At 44.0% G+C, this 18,964-nt stretch overlaps 2 protein-coding genes across 2 annotated transcripts; both read right to left on the bottom strand.

Annotated features, from left to right (window-relative positions):
- Positions 1 to 808: 808 nt before the first annotated feature.
- LOC124016534 lies at positions 809 to 9,739 on the bottom strand. Its single transcript, XM_046332117.1, has 3 exons — positions 9,534 to 9,739; positions 2,350 to 5,292; positions 809 to 1,241 (listed from the first exon to the last, which is right to left on the bottom strand). The coding sequence occupies exon 2, from the start codon at positions 5,193 to 5,195 to the stop codon at positions 2,463 to 2,465; it is 2,733 nt and encodes a 910-aa protein (XP_046188073.1). The 5' UTR covers positions 5,196 to 5,292; positions 9,534 to 9,739; the 3' UTR covers positions 809 to 1,241; positions 2,350 to 2,462.
- An 80-nt stretch (positions 9,740 to 9,819) lies between these two features.
- LOC124016535 lies at positions 9,820 to 12,179 on the bottom strand. Its single transcript, XM_046332118.1, has 3 exons — positions 11,892 to 12,179; positions 11,098 to 11,336; positions 9,820 to 10,439 (listed from the first exon to the last, which is right to left on the bottom strand). Exons 1-3 carry the CDS (start codon positions 12,078 to 12,080, stop codon positions 10,244 to 10,246), a joined length of 624 nt encoding a protein of 207 aa, XP_046188074.1. The 5' UTR covers positions 12,081 to 12,179; the 3' UTR covers positions 9,820 to 10,243.
- Between the last annotated feature and the right edge of the window lie 6,785 nt (positions 12,180 to 18,964).

Here is an 18,964-nt window from a genome sequence, read left to right as displayed (position 1 = left end):
TAGCAATGTGGTTAAAGTTAGGGGTAATGTTAGCAGTGTGGTTAAAGTTAGGGATAAGGTTTGCAGTGTGGTTAAAGTTAGGGGTAAGGTTAGCAGTGTGGTTAAAGTCCGGGATAAGGTAAGCAGTGTGGTTAAATTTCGGGATAAGGTTAGCAGTGTGGTTAAAGTTAGGGATAAGGTTAGCAATGTGGTTAAAGTTAGGGATAAGTTTAGAAATGTGGTTAAAGTTAGGGATAAGGTTAGCAGTGTGGTTAACATTAGGGATAAGGTTAGCATTGTGGTTAAAGTTAGGGATAAGGTTAGCAGTGTGGTTAAAGTTAGGGGTAAGGTTCGCAGTGTGGTTAACATTAGGGATAAGGTTAGCAGTGTGGTTAAAGTTAGGGATAAGGTTAGCAGTGTGGTTATAGTTAGGGGTAAGGTTAGCAGTGTGGTTAAAGTTAGGGATAAGGTTAGCAGTGTGGTTAACATTAGGGATACGGTTAGCATTGTGGTTAAAGTTCGGGATAAGGTTAGCAGTGTGGTTACATTTCGGGATTATGTTAGCAGTGTGGTTAAAGTTCGGGATTATGTTAGCAGTGTGGTTAAATTTCGGGATAAGGTTAGCAGTGTGCTTAACATTAGGGATAAGGTTAGCAGTGTGGTTAAAGTTTGGGATAAAGTTAGCAGTGTGGTTATAGTTAGGGATAAGGTTAGCAGTGTGGTTAAAGTTTGGGATAAGTTTAGCAGTGTGGTTAAAGTTCGGGATAAGGTTAGCAGTGTGGTTAAATTTTGGGATAAGGTTAGCAGTGTGGTTAAAGTTAGGGATAAGGTTAGCAGTGTGGTTAAAGTTAGGGATAAGGTTAGCAATGTGGTTAAAGTTAGGGATAAGGTTAGCAGTGTGGTTAAAGTCCGGGATAAGGTTGGGGTTAGGTTTAAAATATCATTTTTAGAAGAAATAGGCATTGTTTAGACTTTGTGGCTGTGATAACTAGTGGCGACCGTATGTTAAGGCCAGGTGGTTTTACTGACCTTGTGACTTAACCAGGAAATAAACTTTGAGCCCCCAGTGTTTCGTCCGGTTCTAAGAGCGCTCGTCAAAGCGTATGATTAAGCCCCGACCTTTTACCTACTCAGGAAAACTCCTGGGCCTATATAGATTACGTTTGGTGAGGGAAGGATATAACATACCTCTGATTGACTATCCGGATACTCATCTGTCTGTGGTGGAGGCCACATGCCCAGCTTCCCAAGAGACTGTCGTGCTGGAGAGTGTGGGAGGAGGAGAGGAAACTATGGTTACATCATGATCTATAATTGACAATAAAACTATAATTGCTCAGACACGGAGTCACAGAGAACTCTTGTTGTATTAGCACACCCTAACCCTGGCGTTCCTCTATTCAGTACTGTACCCAGATCAGCCTGTCCCTGTCTGTCTGGCAGCTACTGTGGGCCTACCGCTGACAACATACACAATACGCCCAGCTTGCCTTGGCACAGCACATCGTAATAATACTGGCACTAATTATTACTGTGATAACAGCTTCATACTGGTCACATCACTAAGCACTTTGAATGATTTCCAAGGGCGATTTACACCCTGAAATGTATAACCATTAGATTGTATTAGCTCATTACATATTCAGTCATGTTAAACATTCCCTTAGTGTCTACTAACTCCCAGAATCTAAAGTTGCCTCACAAGCATATATTCTAGGCTGGGTTCTACAATTCATCTCGGAAAAGATTTTCTAAAGCACTTTGTGTTTTGCTGACACAATGAAGGGTCAAGACATGAGTCAGTGATTTTCACTTTCATATATTTTCACTCACTTTTGATCTGACAGTTAATTGTACAGACGATCCCAACTTTAGTTTAATCAGTTACCCAGTAGTGTATCATTCAGCCTGTTGGCAAAGGTTGCTTACCAAACAGCACCCACCCTATTCCGTGCACTACTTTGGCACCCTATTCCCTATTTAGTGCACTACTTTTGACCAGAGCCCTGGTCAACAGTAGTGCGCTATTTAGAGAATAGGGTACCATTTGGGATGCACAATAAGACTGTGATCTCTGGAGCAGAACTATTGACGACAGTGAGAATGTTGTATTAGATGTTTGATGATGTAGCACTACCTGACCCAATGGGAGATGAAATAATATCCTCACTGCACTATTACACTGTCTTTTCATCATCTCTCCTGACACACACACACACACACACACACACACACACACACACACACACACACACACACACACACACACACACACACACACACACACACACACACACACACACACACACACACACACACACACACACACACACACGGAAACAATTGAACACACACACACTATACACTAACCTGTTGGTGTTGCAGAGGCTGTCCGCGATGAGGGGGTAACAGATAGTTCAGGGGTCACCAGTCCGTTCTGTAGTAGTAGAGGTGGAGGAGGAGAAGTGGGACTCTGTACCTCCCTACTGGCTGGCCTCCCCCTCCTCCTCCTCCTTCCCGTACAGACTGCTCCTCTGCCTCCGCAGCTCCTTCTCTCTCTCCCTGGCTTCCCGGATATCCTGCTCCACCTTGTCCTGAGACACCGATGAGGAGCGCAGCTTGAAGAAGGGGTTCTCCTTTGGAACCTCCTCTTCCTCCTCCTCCTCCTCCTGATCCATCCTCCCTCCATCCTCATCCCTCCAAAACCCCCTTCTCTCTTCTCCGCTGAGTGCACTGGTTGAGGAGTATATAGAAGCGGAGTCGACCACGGTGAGGCCCTGTGTCTCGGTGAGCGTGCCCGTACTGTGGGAGTGCCTGAGGGGCTTGGAGACGTGGTGGACGTGGGCCGGAGCGGGGAGAACCAGGTGGTGGTGGTTATCCAGGATGATTATCTGGCCCCCGGCGCTCTCGGAGAGAGTGGGGCCCCGGGGGACAGGGGCCCCATGAGGGGTGTAGGTGATGCCTTTAGGTGTTCCGGAGGGGCTCTGGTTCTGGGTCTGGGACATCAGCTCCAGGCTACTACGTCTTCTCTCCCCGAACGAGCCTCCGACAAAGGACACGGATGAAGCGTCGTTCCCCTGGATCTCCAGGGTGGAGAGGTCACTCGCCGAAGCCCAGGAGGGTGCCTTGCTCTGGGACAGTATCATCGAGGATGTCTCCTTGGGCTCCTGGAAAGCTTCGAATAACTTCTTCCTTTCCTTGAGCTGGCGTACTGTCCCCTTGTCATAGGAACCTCTAACTTTCCCTAGTCGAACCAGGACCTGTTCCCTCTGGGTCTCTACACTGATCTCCTTCTGCATCTTCTTCCCCGCAAACAGACGGTCCTTCCCCCCCTGGCTCTTGTCCGACTTGGAAGGAAGGGTCTCAGTCAAGACTGACTTCCTTAGGGGGATGTCCACATATTCCTGGGTGGGAGGATTGTTGTGGAGGCCCCTGGATCTCCTGAGGGACTGCTCACGTTGCACTGCCCGACGGATCTCCCTCTCGATGGGGGTCTCGTCGGCCGGAGGCGAGGTGAGGGTGGGGGTGGAGGTGGTGGTTTGGAGCTCCACAGTACTACCAGGGGAGAAGTCGGCAGATACGCCGCTGTCACTCTGGTTGTCATCGAACAAGTTGTTTCCCAACTTCATCTTTGAAGCTTTGCTGTGACTGTCTCTCGACATCAACAACCCAGAGTTTGTCCTCTTTTCTTCGCTCCGTTTCTCTTTTTTCTTCCTGTCTGCCTCGCCCGCTGTGCCAAGTCCACTCGCTCTCTGCCCTCTCTCTTCACCTGTTTGCCTGTTGTCTCCCTCCCTCTTTCCCACCTTTCTCTCTCCACCCGCCTGCTCTTTCACTACAACACAGCCAGAGCCAAGGAGATCTGCCTTGACCTGATTAGCTGGCTCCTTGGCGACTGTCGCCAGGGGCGGAGCCAGAGTTGCTCCCTTGAACACCTGTTGTGCTGCCACTTCCTGGTTACTATGATGCGTCAGAGCAGCAGTGACATTTCGTAACAACTGCTCCCCCTGCTGTTTGTCTGGTGTAACTACACCCGGGGGCTGAGCCAGGTCTACTAGGTGGCTACAAGAGGAGGATCTAGAGGAGGTGGATTGCTCAGGCTGAGGGAGTTTGCTTCTGGTACTGTCCAGCCTAACCCATTGCCTCCGGGCTGAGCTGATGTCTAAAGACTTGGAGTCAACACTCTGGTTCTCCTCTCCATCACCGGCAAGAGCTGATTCAGGATTTTCCGGGGACTCAGAGAATATGTCATCGGAACTCTCTCTTTTTAGTGGAGAGTGGGTGGTAGTTCTAGTTTCAGCAGCCTTCATAGTATCATGGTTGTTATTGTCTGACATTGTCTTCTCTCTGTCACCACTGATTGGGCACTCACTAACCTCTTGCTTGTCAGCTACCTGCACTGATGGGGGGCTACTGCTAGTTTCAACAGGACCCCCTTCTACAGAAGCCTTCTCAGTAGCACACACCGTCTCTGACAGCCTCTGCTCAAATTCACTACTAGCTGGATTCAACTCCAACCGCACAGCGCCATTTTCCATCATCTCAACAGACTGAAACTCCTCTACTTTGTCTTCCTTGGCACCATCTTCTTCTTCTTTGTCTTCCTCCACAACGTCATCAAGGTGAGATCTCGAAGGCCACTCCTGGCTACCCTGGCTGTCAGATGATGACATTTCCTCCTCTACAGAGTTAGAGATCACCTCCACCTTACCATCACTGATACAGTCAATGGTCTCCTCTTCTTCTTCTTCCTCCTCCAATGCACGTGGCTGGGTCTCTGGAGCGCCCTCTGCAGGTGAGGCTTGGCCAGTGCAGGCAAGAGGCGACCGAAAAGCAGCGGCATCTTCCTCCTTCTCACAGTGATTGTCATCTATCATTTTAAGGTCTCGTTTCAATTCACTATCACCCACCTGAATTCTACTACTAGGCACCTGATTTACCCCAGAAAGTGCCTCCTGCTCCATTTTAGGAACCACTTCTGCCATTTTGTTTGTTGAGTCTGTAAGGTTCTCACTTGAGGGAGACACTTGGGGTCTAGGCTTTGGAGCATCTGGAGATTCTGACCCCAGGTCTTCTGACTTTGCCCTGGGTGCCTGTTTGACCAACGGGTGAGGAGGAGGGTCCATTTCGCCCTCCTCCATGCCCCAAACCTCGCTGGCCCACTCGTCCAATGAGTCAGCTGAGCTCTGTCGGTTGGCCACAGGCTCCATTGTTGCCATGATGAGACGGGTAGACTGCCAATTGGCTGGCTCTGTTGACTTGAAACAACAGTCTGGACTAGAACAGTTTATAACAGTCAGTATTCAGCAGGTCGGTCTGGGAGAAAGAGGACAGAGAGGATATGGAACGATTAGTGGAGCTGAACAAAAAACAAACCTGGCGTGAAAACCCATTTTCAGACCAATTTTCTGTCCTCTAGGCTACAAACGCATAAAGTCAAATAGTGTTGTATTATGTCATTCATACTGTATTCCCATACTCCTTACTGTTTGACACACCATTCACTCTGTGTTGTAAAGCTAAATGGTTTATACACCTGTTATAATGCCAACCAGTTGTTGTTGTTAATGCATTGCAGAATGGTTATGGTATTGTATTGTGTTAGTCTTTGGCAATGAGGTAAAAATGACTAATACACACGATTCTCCTCCTCTGCAGTAGCCTGACGACTCAAACTGAATTCTTCCGCTGTTCTGTAGTTCGCTACGTACTTCAGTGAGGAGAAGAAACGTTCATGGGCGTGGCGCTCGGTTGGAGCAATATGGTTGGGTAGCCAGGCAACCTCTGCAGTGCAACTTGGAAAGTTTTCTGCTGAGTGGGTCAATCTTTAATGTGCTTAACCACCTCAGAGCCAGAGGCTCAGCAATGCTCTCTCTCACACACATGCATGCGAGTGTTGTACACCAGCTGAGTGAGCAGAACAATGGGTCTGTACTTTGTCCTCATTATTGCCATGGCACCCATGGCACCTGTCTCTCTCTCCCTTTCAAACAACTTCAAATCAAATCAAAATCAAATCAAATCAAATCAAATTTATTTATATAGCCCTTCGTACATCAGCTGATATCTCAAAGTGCTGTACAGAAACCCAGCCTAAAACCCCAAACAGCAAACAATGCAGGTGTAAAAGCACGGTGGCTAGGAAAAACTCCCTAGAAAGGCCAAAACCTAGGAAGAAACCTAGAGAGGAACCGGGCTATGTGGGGTGGCCAGTCCTCTTCTGGCTGTGCCGGGTAGAGATTATAACAGAAAATGACCAAGATGTTCAAATGTTCATAAATGACCAGCATGGTCAAATAATAATAAGGCAGAACAGTTGAAACTGGAGCAGCAGCACAGTCAGGTGGACTGGGGACAGCAAGGAGCCATCATGTCAGGTAGTCCTGGGGCACGGTCCTAGGGCTCAGGTCCTCCGAGAGAGAGAAAGAAAGAGAGAATTAGAGAGAGCATATGTGGGGTGGCCAGTCCTCTTCTGGCTGTGCCGGGTGGAGATTATAACAGAACGTGGCCAAGATGTTCAAATGTTCATAAATGACCAGCATGGTTGAATAATAGTAAGGCAGAACAGTTGAAACTGGAGCAGGAGCATGGCCAGGTGGACTGGGGACAGCAAGGAGTCCTCATGTCAGGTAGTCCTGGGACATGGTCCTAGGGCCCAGGCCAGTTGAAACTGGAGCAGCAGCATGGCCAGGTGGACTGGGGACAGCAAGGAGTCATCATGTCAGGTAGTCCTGGGGCATGGTTCTAGGGCTCAGGTCCTCCGAGAGAGAGAAAGAAGGAGAGAAGGAGAGAATTAGAGAACGCACACTTGAATAGGTTCATTTACACTCCAAAACAGTCTCACCTTCTAATGTATCACTTAAGCCCCCAAAACATTATAGTATATTTTTCTCCCCATCCTTACTTTAATCAACACTTTCTCTCTAGCATCTCATTTATCCCCCTTCTCTCTCACAGTCACACTTTCTCTCTAGCATCTCATTTATCCCTCTTCTCTCTCCCACAGTCACACTTTCTCTCTAGCATCTCATTTATCCCCCTTCTCTATCCCACAGTCACACTTTCTCTCTAGCATCTCATTTATCCCCCTTCTCTCTCCCACAGTCACACTTTCTCTCTAGCATCTCATTTATCCCCCTTCTCTATCCCACAGTCACACTTTCTCTAAAGCATCTCATTTATCCCCCTTCTCTCTCCCACAGTCACACTTTCTCTCTAGCTATCTCATTTATCCCCCTTCTCTCTCCCACAGTCACACTTTCTCTAAAGCATCTCATTTATCCCCCTTCTCTCTCCCACAGTCACACTTTCTCTCTAGACATCTAATTTATCCCTCTTCTCTCTCCCACAGTCACACTTTCTCTCAAGCTGTCTCTCGCCCCCCTTCTCTCGCTTCCTGGTTAGTCAGGTCCCCAGTTTCTAACACCAGACAGAAAAAAAAGATTCTGCATCCATCCTCCCTGCTGCTAAACCATTCACAGTGTGATTCACAGTACTGTGGGTTTTAACACACACACACACACACACACACACACACACACACACACACACACACACACACACACACACACACACACACACACACACACACACACACACACACACACACACACACACACACACACACACACACACACACACACACACACACACACACACACACACACACACACACACACAGTGCCCTGAGTTTTGGCACGCGCTGTAAGGAATCATTAGCAGAGGCATGTGGGACAGAACAGAGAGGACTGGGGGTGAACCAATGGGATGAACAGTAGATCTGGGACAGTACGACAGTGTGCAGCGGTCCTGGCCTGGCATACTGCACGTTACATTCAGAAAACAATGCCATGTCCTGACCTGGACGTGATTACATTCACATAACAATGCCCTGTTAGAACGGACAAGCCTGGACACCTTCACTATGAATGGAGGAACATGGGATAGGACATGGGGTGATGGGTTTATAACTGGCCATAGGGGCCTACCCTGCAGGCTATTCATTGGTTCACCTCCTGCCCTGCAGGCTATTCATTGGTTCACCTCCTGCCCTGCAGGCTATTCATTGGTTCACCTCCTGCCCTGCAGGCTATTCATTGGTTCACCTCCTGCCCTGCAGGCTATTCATTGGTTCACCTCCTGCCCTGCAGGCTATTCATTGGTTCACCTCCTGCCCTGCAGGCTATTCATTGGTTCACCTCCTGCCCTGCAGGCTATTCATTGGTGGGAAAATGTTGTGGATAGAGCTAGAATATCAAGGTTGGACATGCACCTTTTTACAGATAAATGATATTGTGACAGACAAGGCTGTCCCCTCTAACCATTACATTTCTATCATCAAAGTAGATCATACTTTTTACAACATAAGAATATTGGAAACGTGCAAGTCAACCACAAAGGTAGTGTACATTGGGACGCAGCCTGACTTGGATTCCAACAGTGAATACATTTCAAATGGATATGTAAATGAGTGTTCCTCCACTTGAGAAAATAACAGGTCCTTGGGCTATGAAAGAGGAGGGACACACACACACATGAAAATGATGTTTCGCCACAGTAGGGAGGAGTAAACATTTAACTATTGTGAGAAAGAAAGCTCCTTAAATCCCTATTTAGGAACACACACACACACACAGACAGTCTTGTTTAACTAACCTTGTGGGGACACACAATTGATTCCCATTCAAAATCCTATTATCCCTAAACCCTGATTCAAACTTTATCCCCAAAACTTAACCTGAACACTAATTCTTGCCTTAACCCTAAACGGCTAGAATTAGCCTTTTTTTTCTTGTGGGGACTGACAAAATGTTCCCAGTTGGTCAGATGTTTTTTTGTTTACTCATCGTGTGAGGGAGCTGTTGTTGGAAAGGTGGAATCCTATGACGGTGCCATCTTTAACGTCACTGAGCTCTTCAGTAAGGCCATTCTACTCCCAATGTTTGTCTATGGAGATTGCATGGCGGTGTGCTCGATTTTACACAACTGTCAGCAACGGGTGTGACTGAACTAGCCGAATTCACTAATTCAAAGGGGTGTCCACATACTTTTGCATATATAGTGTATTTTACAGGGAGCACAAAGCTGACCTCCAATGGGACTGTCCCAGGATATTCCCATGTGCCGTGAGGTAACAGGGAGTTGGGAAGATGCAGATCAGTGGGATATAATATAATAGGCTAATATCTCTCCTCATTAGCAACGGGGCTAAACTTGATCAAAGGAGCTTCAGGAAATGTGATCATCATTAAATATACATTTCCCACAGGGGTATTGCATATAAACTTCATATTTTCTTTTATGGCTGGCAATTATCTGGCAACTAGTGGTATGTAAAGTATGTTTTCCATGTAATAAACATTGTATTGAAAACATCAAACCAACAGCATATTACAAATGAGATCTGTAACAGGAATTTGTAATCTGATAAAGCTAACCTTTTCCACACAAGAAGGACTACACTGTACCAGTAGCATGGTTACATACGGTGCATGGCACACACTGTGACATCACTTTAAAAGGAGCCCCTCAATACCTAGTAAGTTTATGGCACCTACCTGTTGATATGGTATCGTCTGTGCTGGTGACGACGCCACTGGGCTGGAACGGTCCTGATACACAGGGGACCTTCTTATTCTTGTTGTGGAATTTGGGACGTCGATCCTACAGGTACGTCATGTCTAATCAGAACCAAGTACCCAAGTAGGACCATGTACCCAATAGTTCTGAAAGTAGGTTACTCTCTCCCTGGCCCTGTCCATGTCCGTACTCACACCCACATTTCCCCCCTTGCTTGTGCACGCCCACATCTGCAGAAACACTCTCTCTCTCTCACAAATGACAAATTGTTCACTGTTCCATCCAGTTTAATCTGAGAATTAACAGTATGAGAACTTTAATGCATGGACAAATGAGGTTATGCCAAATTATACAAAAGTAATCCAATTATAAAATACTTTTCTTTCCCATTGTGCATAGAGTCCTAATGACGTCCCGACATTCCCGCTGGATCCCACTGTCTCTGTGAATTAGCTTCAACTCTGGGACATTAAATCAGTCTGTGAACGTAATTACATCTGTTAAAGAAGCAAAGAAGACAGAATAATATGACAAATCGTGCATCTTTTTCCCCTCAAAATTCTACAGGTCATCGACAAACAGTAAACACAGAAATATTGGATTACAAAACAGATGACAGAAAACGTGTCTCTACATCGGTCTCACGGCCCCCACTCTCTGATCGAGCTTCGTCGTCTCCTCCTCGTCCTCAGTGTTTCCAGGGGAGCTGATAGGAACCACAGAGGGCATCCCCCGGCTCCATCACCACTGGCGGCGGCAGCCCCATACACTCCACCTGTTTCCTGAACTCTTCCATCTCCTCTTCCTCCACCTCTCTCCCACCCTCCGTCTTCCTCAGCAGGTACAGGTCCGTGGACTCCCTCCTCCTGGAGCTCACCTCCCACCTAAAAAAATAATGATACTTTACTGTTGTGCTTTTCTTTCTTGTAGTCACACCGGCACTTGTTTTTCTCCCTGTCACTGGTTTAGCTGATAGAGCGGATTCAACTCTTACCTTACGAGATCCAGAGCTTGCTGGTTCTCCTGTTCTACCTGATAATTCATTTCACCCACCCAAGTCTAAATCAGTCCCTGATTAGAGGTCCAGAGTTGAGTTTGAGGGTGATAGAGGCTATCCACTGGACACACACTGGTTGAATCAATGTTGTTTCCACGTCATTTCAGTGAAATGACTTCTGTGCCCAGTGGGTGTTTTGAAGAACGGTTCACTTGGAGTGATTGTAATGCAGAATGTGGTTGTTTCTACCTACCTGACCTGAGTTGAATAGCCTACACCAGTGTTTCTCAACTCCAGTCCTGATCTACCCCCCAACGGTACACATTCTTGCTGTAGCCCTGGGCAACCACACCTGATTCAACTTGTCAAGGCCTTGGTGATTGGTTGACTAGTAGAATCAGGTGTGTTTGTGTGGATCTACAACAGAAATGTGGGTACACCTGGACCAGAGTTGAAAAACACTGGAATACCCCCTAACAGTAAGTTGTTCTGGATAAGAGTGTCTGCTAAAATGGCTCAAATGTACAATTCTATAAATGACCCACTTCATCACCAGACAGTCTGGGCAGGAGGTCTCCAGGAAGACCCCAGTGAGGTTGAATCGGCCCCCCACGTCGAACTGGAAGGTGCTGTTGTCGTTGATGAGTGAGATATTGTAGGTTAGAGACTCGCATCGGCTGCCGAAACGGTTAGTCTGGGTGTAGTGGACGGTTGTGGTGGTGTTGGAGTTCTGGGTGGTGTTGGGGGTGGAGGGTGAAAACTCCATGGTGATGCCGTCTCTGGTCTGTGAGAGAGATGAGATGTGATTATTATTCGTTTTCATACAGAAACCACTATAGAAACAATCCATACAACATACAAAATTGTAACAGAACAATTACCGGTACAATGAACGTGGAAAGGCAGGTTAAATGTAGCCTAGTTGACAAGTGTGCTAAAAATCTATTTAAAGGGGGCAATCTGCAGATGTTACATCCATTTTTGGACTTAAACATTTATGATATTATTATGATTTATGATATTTATGATATGTACCCATTGATTCTTGAAGAATAGAACTTATAAATGCCTCATGAGCTTAGTTCAACTGCCATACCCCATACAGAACCCCAAATATAAGCTTGTTTTAATCCAATGTTTTGTAAACATTGTAAATGCCTCAAAATATGCTTAAAACTATAATTGTGATAGCTTGGATGGTCAGTCCTTGCTTCCATAGCTCTGTCTATGAATTTGAGAGTGGTTACATTTTTCCAGGCCTATTCCTTGTTTTAACTTTGGACCAGGATCTGCAAAGGGTTCTAGGGAATAGGGTGCCACATAGTGGATAGGGTGCTACCTTGAGACTCTCCAGGGATGCAGGGTGGCTCAGGCTGCCTGCGACGAGGGCCCATTTCCTCAAGAGCTGCTGGTCTAGTCGTGGTGGATCCATGGGCTTAAGGAGGTCCTCACAGGCTAGAGCTGCAGCAGGAGCTGATTGGCTAAAAGGCAGGAAGTACAGGAGAGTCGTGGCACATAGAGCGAACATGGCTTCAGTGTCTAGGTCTCACTATATCTATGCACCAGTATATCTATCTACTGTGGGTCTATCTATAGCTATAGAATCTAAGATATGTATCATTATATCTATCTTATATATTTATATGTAGCACTATACCTACAGCATCTATCTACTGTATGTCTATGTGTCATTGATGTGTCTGTGTGTATGGAACACTGGTGCTGGGATAGAGGGGTCCAGTCTTATAGCTCTGCTATGGTACAATGTTCTTCAATGTCAGAAAGTTCCACAGTTGCAGAGTACCAGTAAACTGGCACTTTTCCAAGGCAATTCCAAGGTTGCGAAATAAAAACGATATTTTTTGTTAATCTATGTTCTGTGCTTATCTGGTGAAAAGTTGCATGCTTTTATCTGAGACATTATTCCATAGTGTCAAACATGAAACAATCCATGAGACTCATTTACGTCTAGTGTTCTCCTAACTCTTCTAGTGTTCTCCTAACTCTTCTAGTGTTCTCCTAACTCTTCTAGTGTTCTCCTAACTCTTCTAGTGTTCTCCTAACTCTTCTAGTGTTCTCCTAACTCTTCTAGTGTTCTCCTAACTCTTCTAGTGTTCTCCTAACTCTTCTAGTGTTCTCCTAACTCTTCTAGTGTTCTCCTAACTCTCCTAGTGTTCTCTTAACTCTTCTAGTGTTCTCCTACCTCTTCTAGTGTTCTCCTAACTCTTCTAGTGTTCTCCTAACTCTTCTAGTGTTCTCCTACCTCTTCTAGTGTTCTCCTAACTCTTCTAGTGTTCTCCTAACTCTTCTAGTGTTCTCCTAACTCTCCTAGTGTTCTCTTAACTCTTCTAGTGTTCTCCTAACTCTCCTAGTGTTCTCCTAACTCTTCTAGTGTTCTCTAACTCTTCTAGTGTTCTCCTAACTCTTCTAGTGTTCTCTAACTCTTCTAGTGTTCTCCTAACTCTTCTAGTGTTCTAGTGTTCCTAACTCTTCTAGTGTTCTCCTAACTCTTCTAGTGTTCTCCTAACTCTTCTAGTGTTCTCCTAACTCTTCTAGTGTTCTCCTAACTCTTGTAGTGTTCTCCTAACTCTTCTAGTGTTCTCCTAACTCTTCTAGTGTTCTCCTAACTCTTCTAGTGTTCTCCTAACTCTTCTAGTGTTCTCCTAACTCTTCTAGTGTTCTCCTAACTCTTCTAGTGTTCTCCTAACTCTTCTAGTGTTCTCCTAACTCTTCTAGTGTTCTCTTCTAGTGTTCTCCTAACTCTTCTAGTGTTCTCCTAACTCTTCTAGTGTTCTCCTAACTCTTCTAGTGTTCTCCTAACTCTTCTAGTGTTCTCCTAACTCTTCTAGTGTTCTCCTAACTCTTCTAGTGTTCTCCTAACTCTTCTAGTGTTCTCCTAACTCTTCTAGTGTTCTCCTAACTCTTCTAGTGTTCTCCTAACTCTTCTAGTGTTCTCCTAACTCTTCTAGTGTTCTCCTAACTCTTCTAGTGTTCTCCTAACTCTTCTAGTGTTCTCCTAACTCTTCTAGTGTTCTCCTAACTCTTCTAGTGTTCTCCTAACTCTTCTAGTGTTCTCTAACTCTTCTAGTGTTCTCCTAACTCTTCTAGTGTTCTCCTAACTCTTCTAGTGTTCTCCTAACTCTTCTAGTGTTCTCCTAACTCTTCTAGTGTTCTCCTAACTCTTCTAGTGTTCTCCTAACTCTTCTAGTGTTCTCCTAACTCTTCTAGTGTTCTCCTAACTCTTCTAGTGTTCTCCTAACTCTTCTAGTGTTCTCCTAACTCTTCTAGTGTTCTCCTAACTCTTCTAGTGTTCTCCTAACTCTTCTAGTGTTCTCCTAACTCTTCTAGTGTTCTCCTAACTCTTCTAGTGTTCTCCTAACTCTTCTAGTGTTCTCCTAACTCTTCTAGTGTTCTCCTAACTCTTCTAGTGTTCTCCTAACTCTTCTAGTGTTCTCCTAACTCTTCTAGTGTTCTCCTAACTCTTCTAGTGTTCTCCTAACTCTTCTAGTGTTCTCCTAACTCTTCTAGTGTTCTCCTAACTCTTCTAGTGTTCTCCTAACTCTTCTACTAACTCTTCTAGTGTTCTCCTAACTCTTCTAGTGTTCTCCTAACTCTTCTAGTGTTCTCCTAACTCTTCTAGTGTTCTCCTAACTCTTCTAGTGTTCTCCTAACTCTTCTAGTGTTCTCCTAACTCTTCTAGTGTTCTCCTAACTCTTCTAGTGTTCTCCTAACTCTTCTAGTGTTCTCCTAACTCTTCTAGTGTTCTCCTAACTCTTCTAGTGTTCTCTTCTAGTGTTCTCTAACTCTTCTAGTGTTCTCCTAACTCTTCTAGTGTTCTCTAACTCTTCTAGTGTTCTCCTAACTCTTCTAGTGTTCTCCTAACTCTTCTAGTGTTCTCCTAACTCTTCTAGTGTTCTCCTAACTCTTCTAGTGTTCTCCTAACTCTTCTAGTGTTCTCCTAGTTTTTCTAGTGTTCTCCTAGTTTTTCTAGTGTTCTCCTAGTTTTTCTAGTGTTCTCCTAGTTTTTCTAGTGTTCTCCTAGTTTTTCTAGTGTTCTCCTAACTCTTCTAGTGTTCTCCTACCTCTTTTAGTGTTCTCCTAATTCTTTTAGTGTTCTCCTAACTCTTCTAGTGTTCTTCTAGTGCTCTCATAGTGTTCTCCTAACTCTTGTAGTGTTCTCCTAACTCTTGTAGTGTTCTCCTAACTCTTGTAGTGTTCTCCTAACTCTTCTAGTGTTCTCCTAACTCTTCTAGTGTTCTCCTAACTCTTGTAGTGTTCTCCTAACTCTTGTAGTGTTCTCCTAACTCTTGTAGTGTTCTCCTAACTCTTGTAGTGTTCTCCTAACTCTTGTAGTGTTCTCCTAACTCTTGTAGTGTTCTCCTAACTCTTGTAGTGTTCTCCTAACTCTTGTAGTGTTCTCCTAACTCTTGTAGTGTTCTCCTAACTCTTCTAGTGTTCTCCTAACTCTTGTAGTGTTCTCCTAACTCTTGTAGTGTTCTCCTAACTCTTCTAGTGTTCTCCTAACTCTCCTAGTGTTCTCCTAACTCTTCTAGTGTTCTCCTAACTCTTCTAGTGTTCTCCTAACTCTTCTAGTGTTCTTCTAGTGCTCTCCTAGTGTTCTCCTAACTCTTCTAGTGTTATCCTAACTCTTCTAGTGTTCTTCTAGTGCTCTCCTAGTGTTCTCCTAACACTTCTAGTGTTCTTCTTGTGCTCTCCTAGTGTTCTCCTAACTCTTCTAGTGTTCTCCTAATTCTTTTAGTGTTCTCTTAACTCTTCTAGTGTTCTCCTAACTCTTCTAGTGTTCTCCTAACTCTTCTAGTGTTCTCCTAACTCTTTTAGTGTTCTCTTAACTCTTCTAGTGTTCTCCTAACTCTTCTAGTGTTCTCCTAACTCTTCTAGTGTTCTTCTAGTGCTCTCCTAGTGTTCTCCTACCTCTTTTAGTGTTCTCCTATCTCTTCTAGTGTTCTCCTAACTCTTCTAGTGTTCTCCTAGTTTTTCTAGTGTTCTCCTAACTCTTCTAGTGTTCTCCTAACTCTTCTAGTGTTCTCCTAACTCTTCTAGTGTTCTTCTAGTGCTCTCCTAGTGTTCTCCTAACTCTTCTAGTGTTCTCCTAACTCTTCTAGTGTTCTCCTAACTCTTCTAGTGTTCTCCTAACTCTTCTAGTGTTCTCCTAACTCTTCTAGTGTTCTCCTAACTCTTCTAGTGTTCTCCTAACTCTTCTAGTGTTCTCCTATCTCTTCTAGTGTTCTCCTAACTCTTCTAGTGTTCTCCTAGTTTTTCTAGTGTTCTCCTAGTTTTTCTAGTGTTCTCCTAACTCTTCTAGTGTTCTCCTACCTCTTTTAGTGTTCTCCTAACTCTTCTAGTGTTCTCCTAGTTTTTCTAGTGTTCTCCTAGTTTTTCTAGTGTTCTCCTAACTCTTCTAGTGTTCTCCTACCTCTTTTAGTGTTCTCCTAATTCTTTTAGTGTTCTCCTAACTCTTCTAGTGTTCTTCTAGTGCTCTCATAGTGTTCTCCTAACTCTTGTAGTGTTCTCCTAACTCTTGTAGTGTTCTCCTAACTCTTGTAGTGTTCTCCTAACTCTTCTAGTGTTCTCCTAACTCTTCTAGTGTTCTCCTAACTCTTCTAGTGTTCTCCTAACTCTTCTAGTGTTCTTCTAGTGCTCTCCTAGTGTTCTCCTAACTCTTCTAGTGTTCTCCTAACTCTTCTAGTGTTCTCCTAACTCTTCTAGTGTTCTCCTAACTCTTCTAGTGTTCTCCTAACTCTTCTAGTGTTCTCCTAACTCTTCTAGTGTTCTTCTAGTGTTCTCCTAACTCTTCTAGTGTTATCCTAACTCTTCTAGTGTTCTTCTAGTGCTCTCCTAGTGTTCTCCTAACACTTCTAGTGTTCTTCTTGTGCTCTCCTAGTGTTCTCCTAACTCTTCTAGTGTTCTCCTAATTCTTTTAGTGTTCTCTTAACTCTTCTAGTGTTCTCCTAACTCTTCTAGTGTTCTCCTAACTCTTCTAGTGTTCTCCTAACTCTTTTAGTGTTCTCTTAACTCTTCTAGTGTTCTCCTAACTCTTCTAGTGTTCTCCTAACTCTTTTAGTGTTCTCTTAACTCTTCTAGTGTTCTCCTAACTCTTCTAGTGTTCTCCTAACTCTTCTAGTGTTCTTCTAGTGCTCTCCTAGTGTTCTCCTAACTCTTCTAGTGTTCTCCTAATTCTTTTAGTGTTCTCTTAACTCTTCTAGTGTTCTCCTAACTCTTCTAGTGTTCTCCTAACTCTTCTAGTGTTCTCCTAACTCTTCTAGTGTTCTCCTAATTCTTTTAGTGTTCTCTTAACTCTTCTAGTGTTCTCCTAACTCTTCTAGTGTTCTCCTAACTCTTCTAGTGTTCTCCTAACTCTTCTAGTGTTCTCCTAACACTTCTAGTGTTCTTCTAGTGCTCTCCTAGTGTTCTCCTAACTCTTCTAGTGTTCTCCTAATTCTTTTAGTGTTCTCTTAACTCTTCTAGTGTTCTCCTAACTCTTTTAGTGTTCTCCTAATTCTTTTAGTGTTCTCCTAACTCTTCTAGTGTTCTTCTAGTGCTCTCCTAGTGTTCTCCTAACTCTTCTAGTGTTCTCCTAATTCTTTTAGTGTTCTCTTAACTCTTCTAGTGTTCTCCTAACACTTCTAGTGTTCTCCTAACTCTTCTAGTGTTCTCCTAACTCTTCTAGTGTTCTTCTAGTGCTCTCCTAGTGTTCTCCTAACTCTTCTAGTGTTCTCCTAATTCTTTTAGTGTTCTCTTAACTCTTCTAGTGTTCTCCTAACTCTTCTAGTGTTCTCTTAACTCTTCTAGTGTTCTCCTAACACTTCTAGTGTTCTCCTAACTCTTTTAGTGTTCTCTTAACTCTTCTAGTGTTCTCCTAACACTTCTAGTGTTCTCCTAACTCTTTTAGTGTTCTCCTAACTCTTCTAGTGTTCTCCTAACTCTTCTAGTGTTCTCCTAACACTTCTAGTGTTCTCCTAACTCTTCTAGTGTTCTCCTAATTCTTTTAGTGTTCTCTTAACTCTTCTAGTGTTCTCCTAACACTTCTAGTGTTCTCCTAACTCTTCTAGTGTTCTCCTAACTCTTCTAGTGTTCTTCTAGTGCTCTCCTAGTGTTCTCCTAACTCTTCTAGTGTTCTCCTAATTCTTTTAGTGTTCTCTTAACTCTTCTAGTGTTCTCCTAACTCTTCTAGTGTTCTCTTAACTCTTCTAGTGTTCTCCTAACACTTCTAGTGTTCTCCTAACTCTTTTAGTGTTCTCTTAACTCTTCTAGTGTTCTCCTAACACTTCTAGTGTTCTCCTAACTCTTCTAGTGTTCTCCTAACTCTTCTAGTGTTCTCTTAACTCTTCTAGTGTTCTCCTAACACTTCTAGTGTTCTCCTAACTCTTTTAGTGTTCTCTTAACTCTTCTAGTGTTCTCCTAACTCTTCTAGTGTTCTCCTAACTCTTCTAGTGTTCATCTAGTGCTCTCCTAGTGTTCTCCTAACACTTCTAGTGTTCTCCTAACACTTCTAGTGTTCTCCTAACTCTTCTAGTGTTCTCTTAACTCTTCTAGTGTTCTCCTAACACTTCTAGTGTTCTCCTAACTCTTTTAGTGTTCTCTTAACTCTTCTAGTGTTCTCCTAACACTTCTAGTGTTCTCCTAACTCTTTTAGTGTTCTCCTAACTCTTCTAGTGTTCTCCTAACTCTTCTAGTGTTCTTCTAGTGCTCTCCTAGTGTTCTCCTAACTCTTCTAGTGTTCATCTAGTGCTCTCCTAGTGTTCTCCTAACTCTTCTAGTGTTCTCCTAACTCTTCTAGTGTTCTTCTAGTGCTCTCCTAGTGTTCTCCTAACTCTTCTAGTGTTCATCTAGTGCTCTCCTAGTGTTCTCCTAACTCTTCTAGTGTTCTCCTACCTCTTCTAGTGTTCATCTAGTGCTCTCCTAGTGTTCTCCTAACACTTCTAGGATTCTCCTAGTTTTTCTGCAGACATACAGTGTATCAATTGTGTTATTGACTATACGTTTGTTTATCCCATGTGTAACTCTGTTTTGCTTTATCTTGGCCAGGCCGCAGTTGTAAATGAGAACTTTTTCTCAACTAGCCTACCTGGTTAAATAAAGGTGAAATAACATTTTAAGAATTGCTCTGGTACAATACGAAGTGCAATTAACCTGTTGTATGTTCAGAGCACTGGTGTGGCTTAGCATCGTACCGCAATGAGGTATTTATTTAACAATTCTAACTTTTACTTTCATGTCTATAAATGCCTAGTTGTGGAAATTGGAACACCCTGGATAAAAACAGGTTTGTATTGTTCGTAGAGATTCTGCCTTTGTTGACAAGAAAAGTTTGTCTTGTAAAACCCTATGGTTTAGAGTTGGTTGAATTTCCGGATTGACTGACCTTCATGTCTTGGAAAGTAATGATGGACT

Source organism: Oncorhynchus gorbuscha, linkage group LG26 (assembly GCF_021184085.1).
Source record: "Oncorhynchus gorbuscha isolate QuinsamMale2020 ecotype Even-year linkage group LG26, OgorEven_v1.0, whole genome shotgun sequence".
NCBI classification, from domain to species: domain Eukaryota; kingdom Metazoa; phylum Chordata; class Actinopteri; order Salmoniformes; family Salmonidae; genus Oncorhynchus; species Oncorhynchus gorbuscha.
The sequence above is the reverse complement of the archived record's forward strand: the minus strand, read 5'-3'. Positions and strand labels throughout refer to the sequence as shown.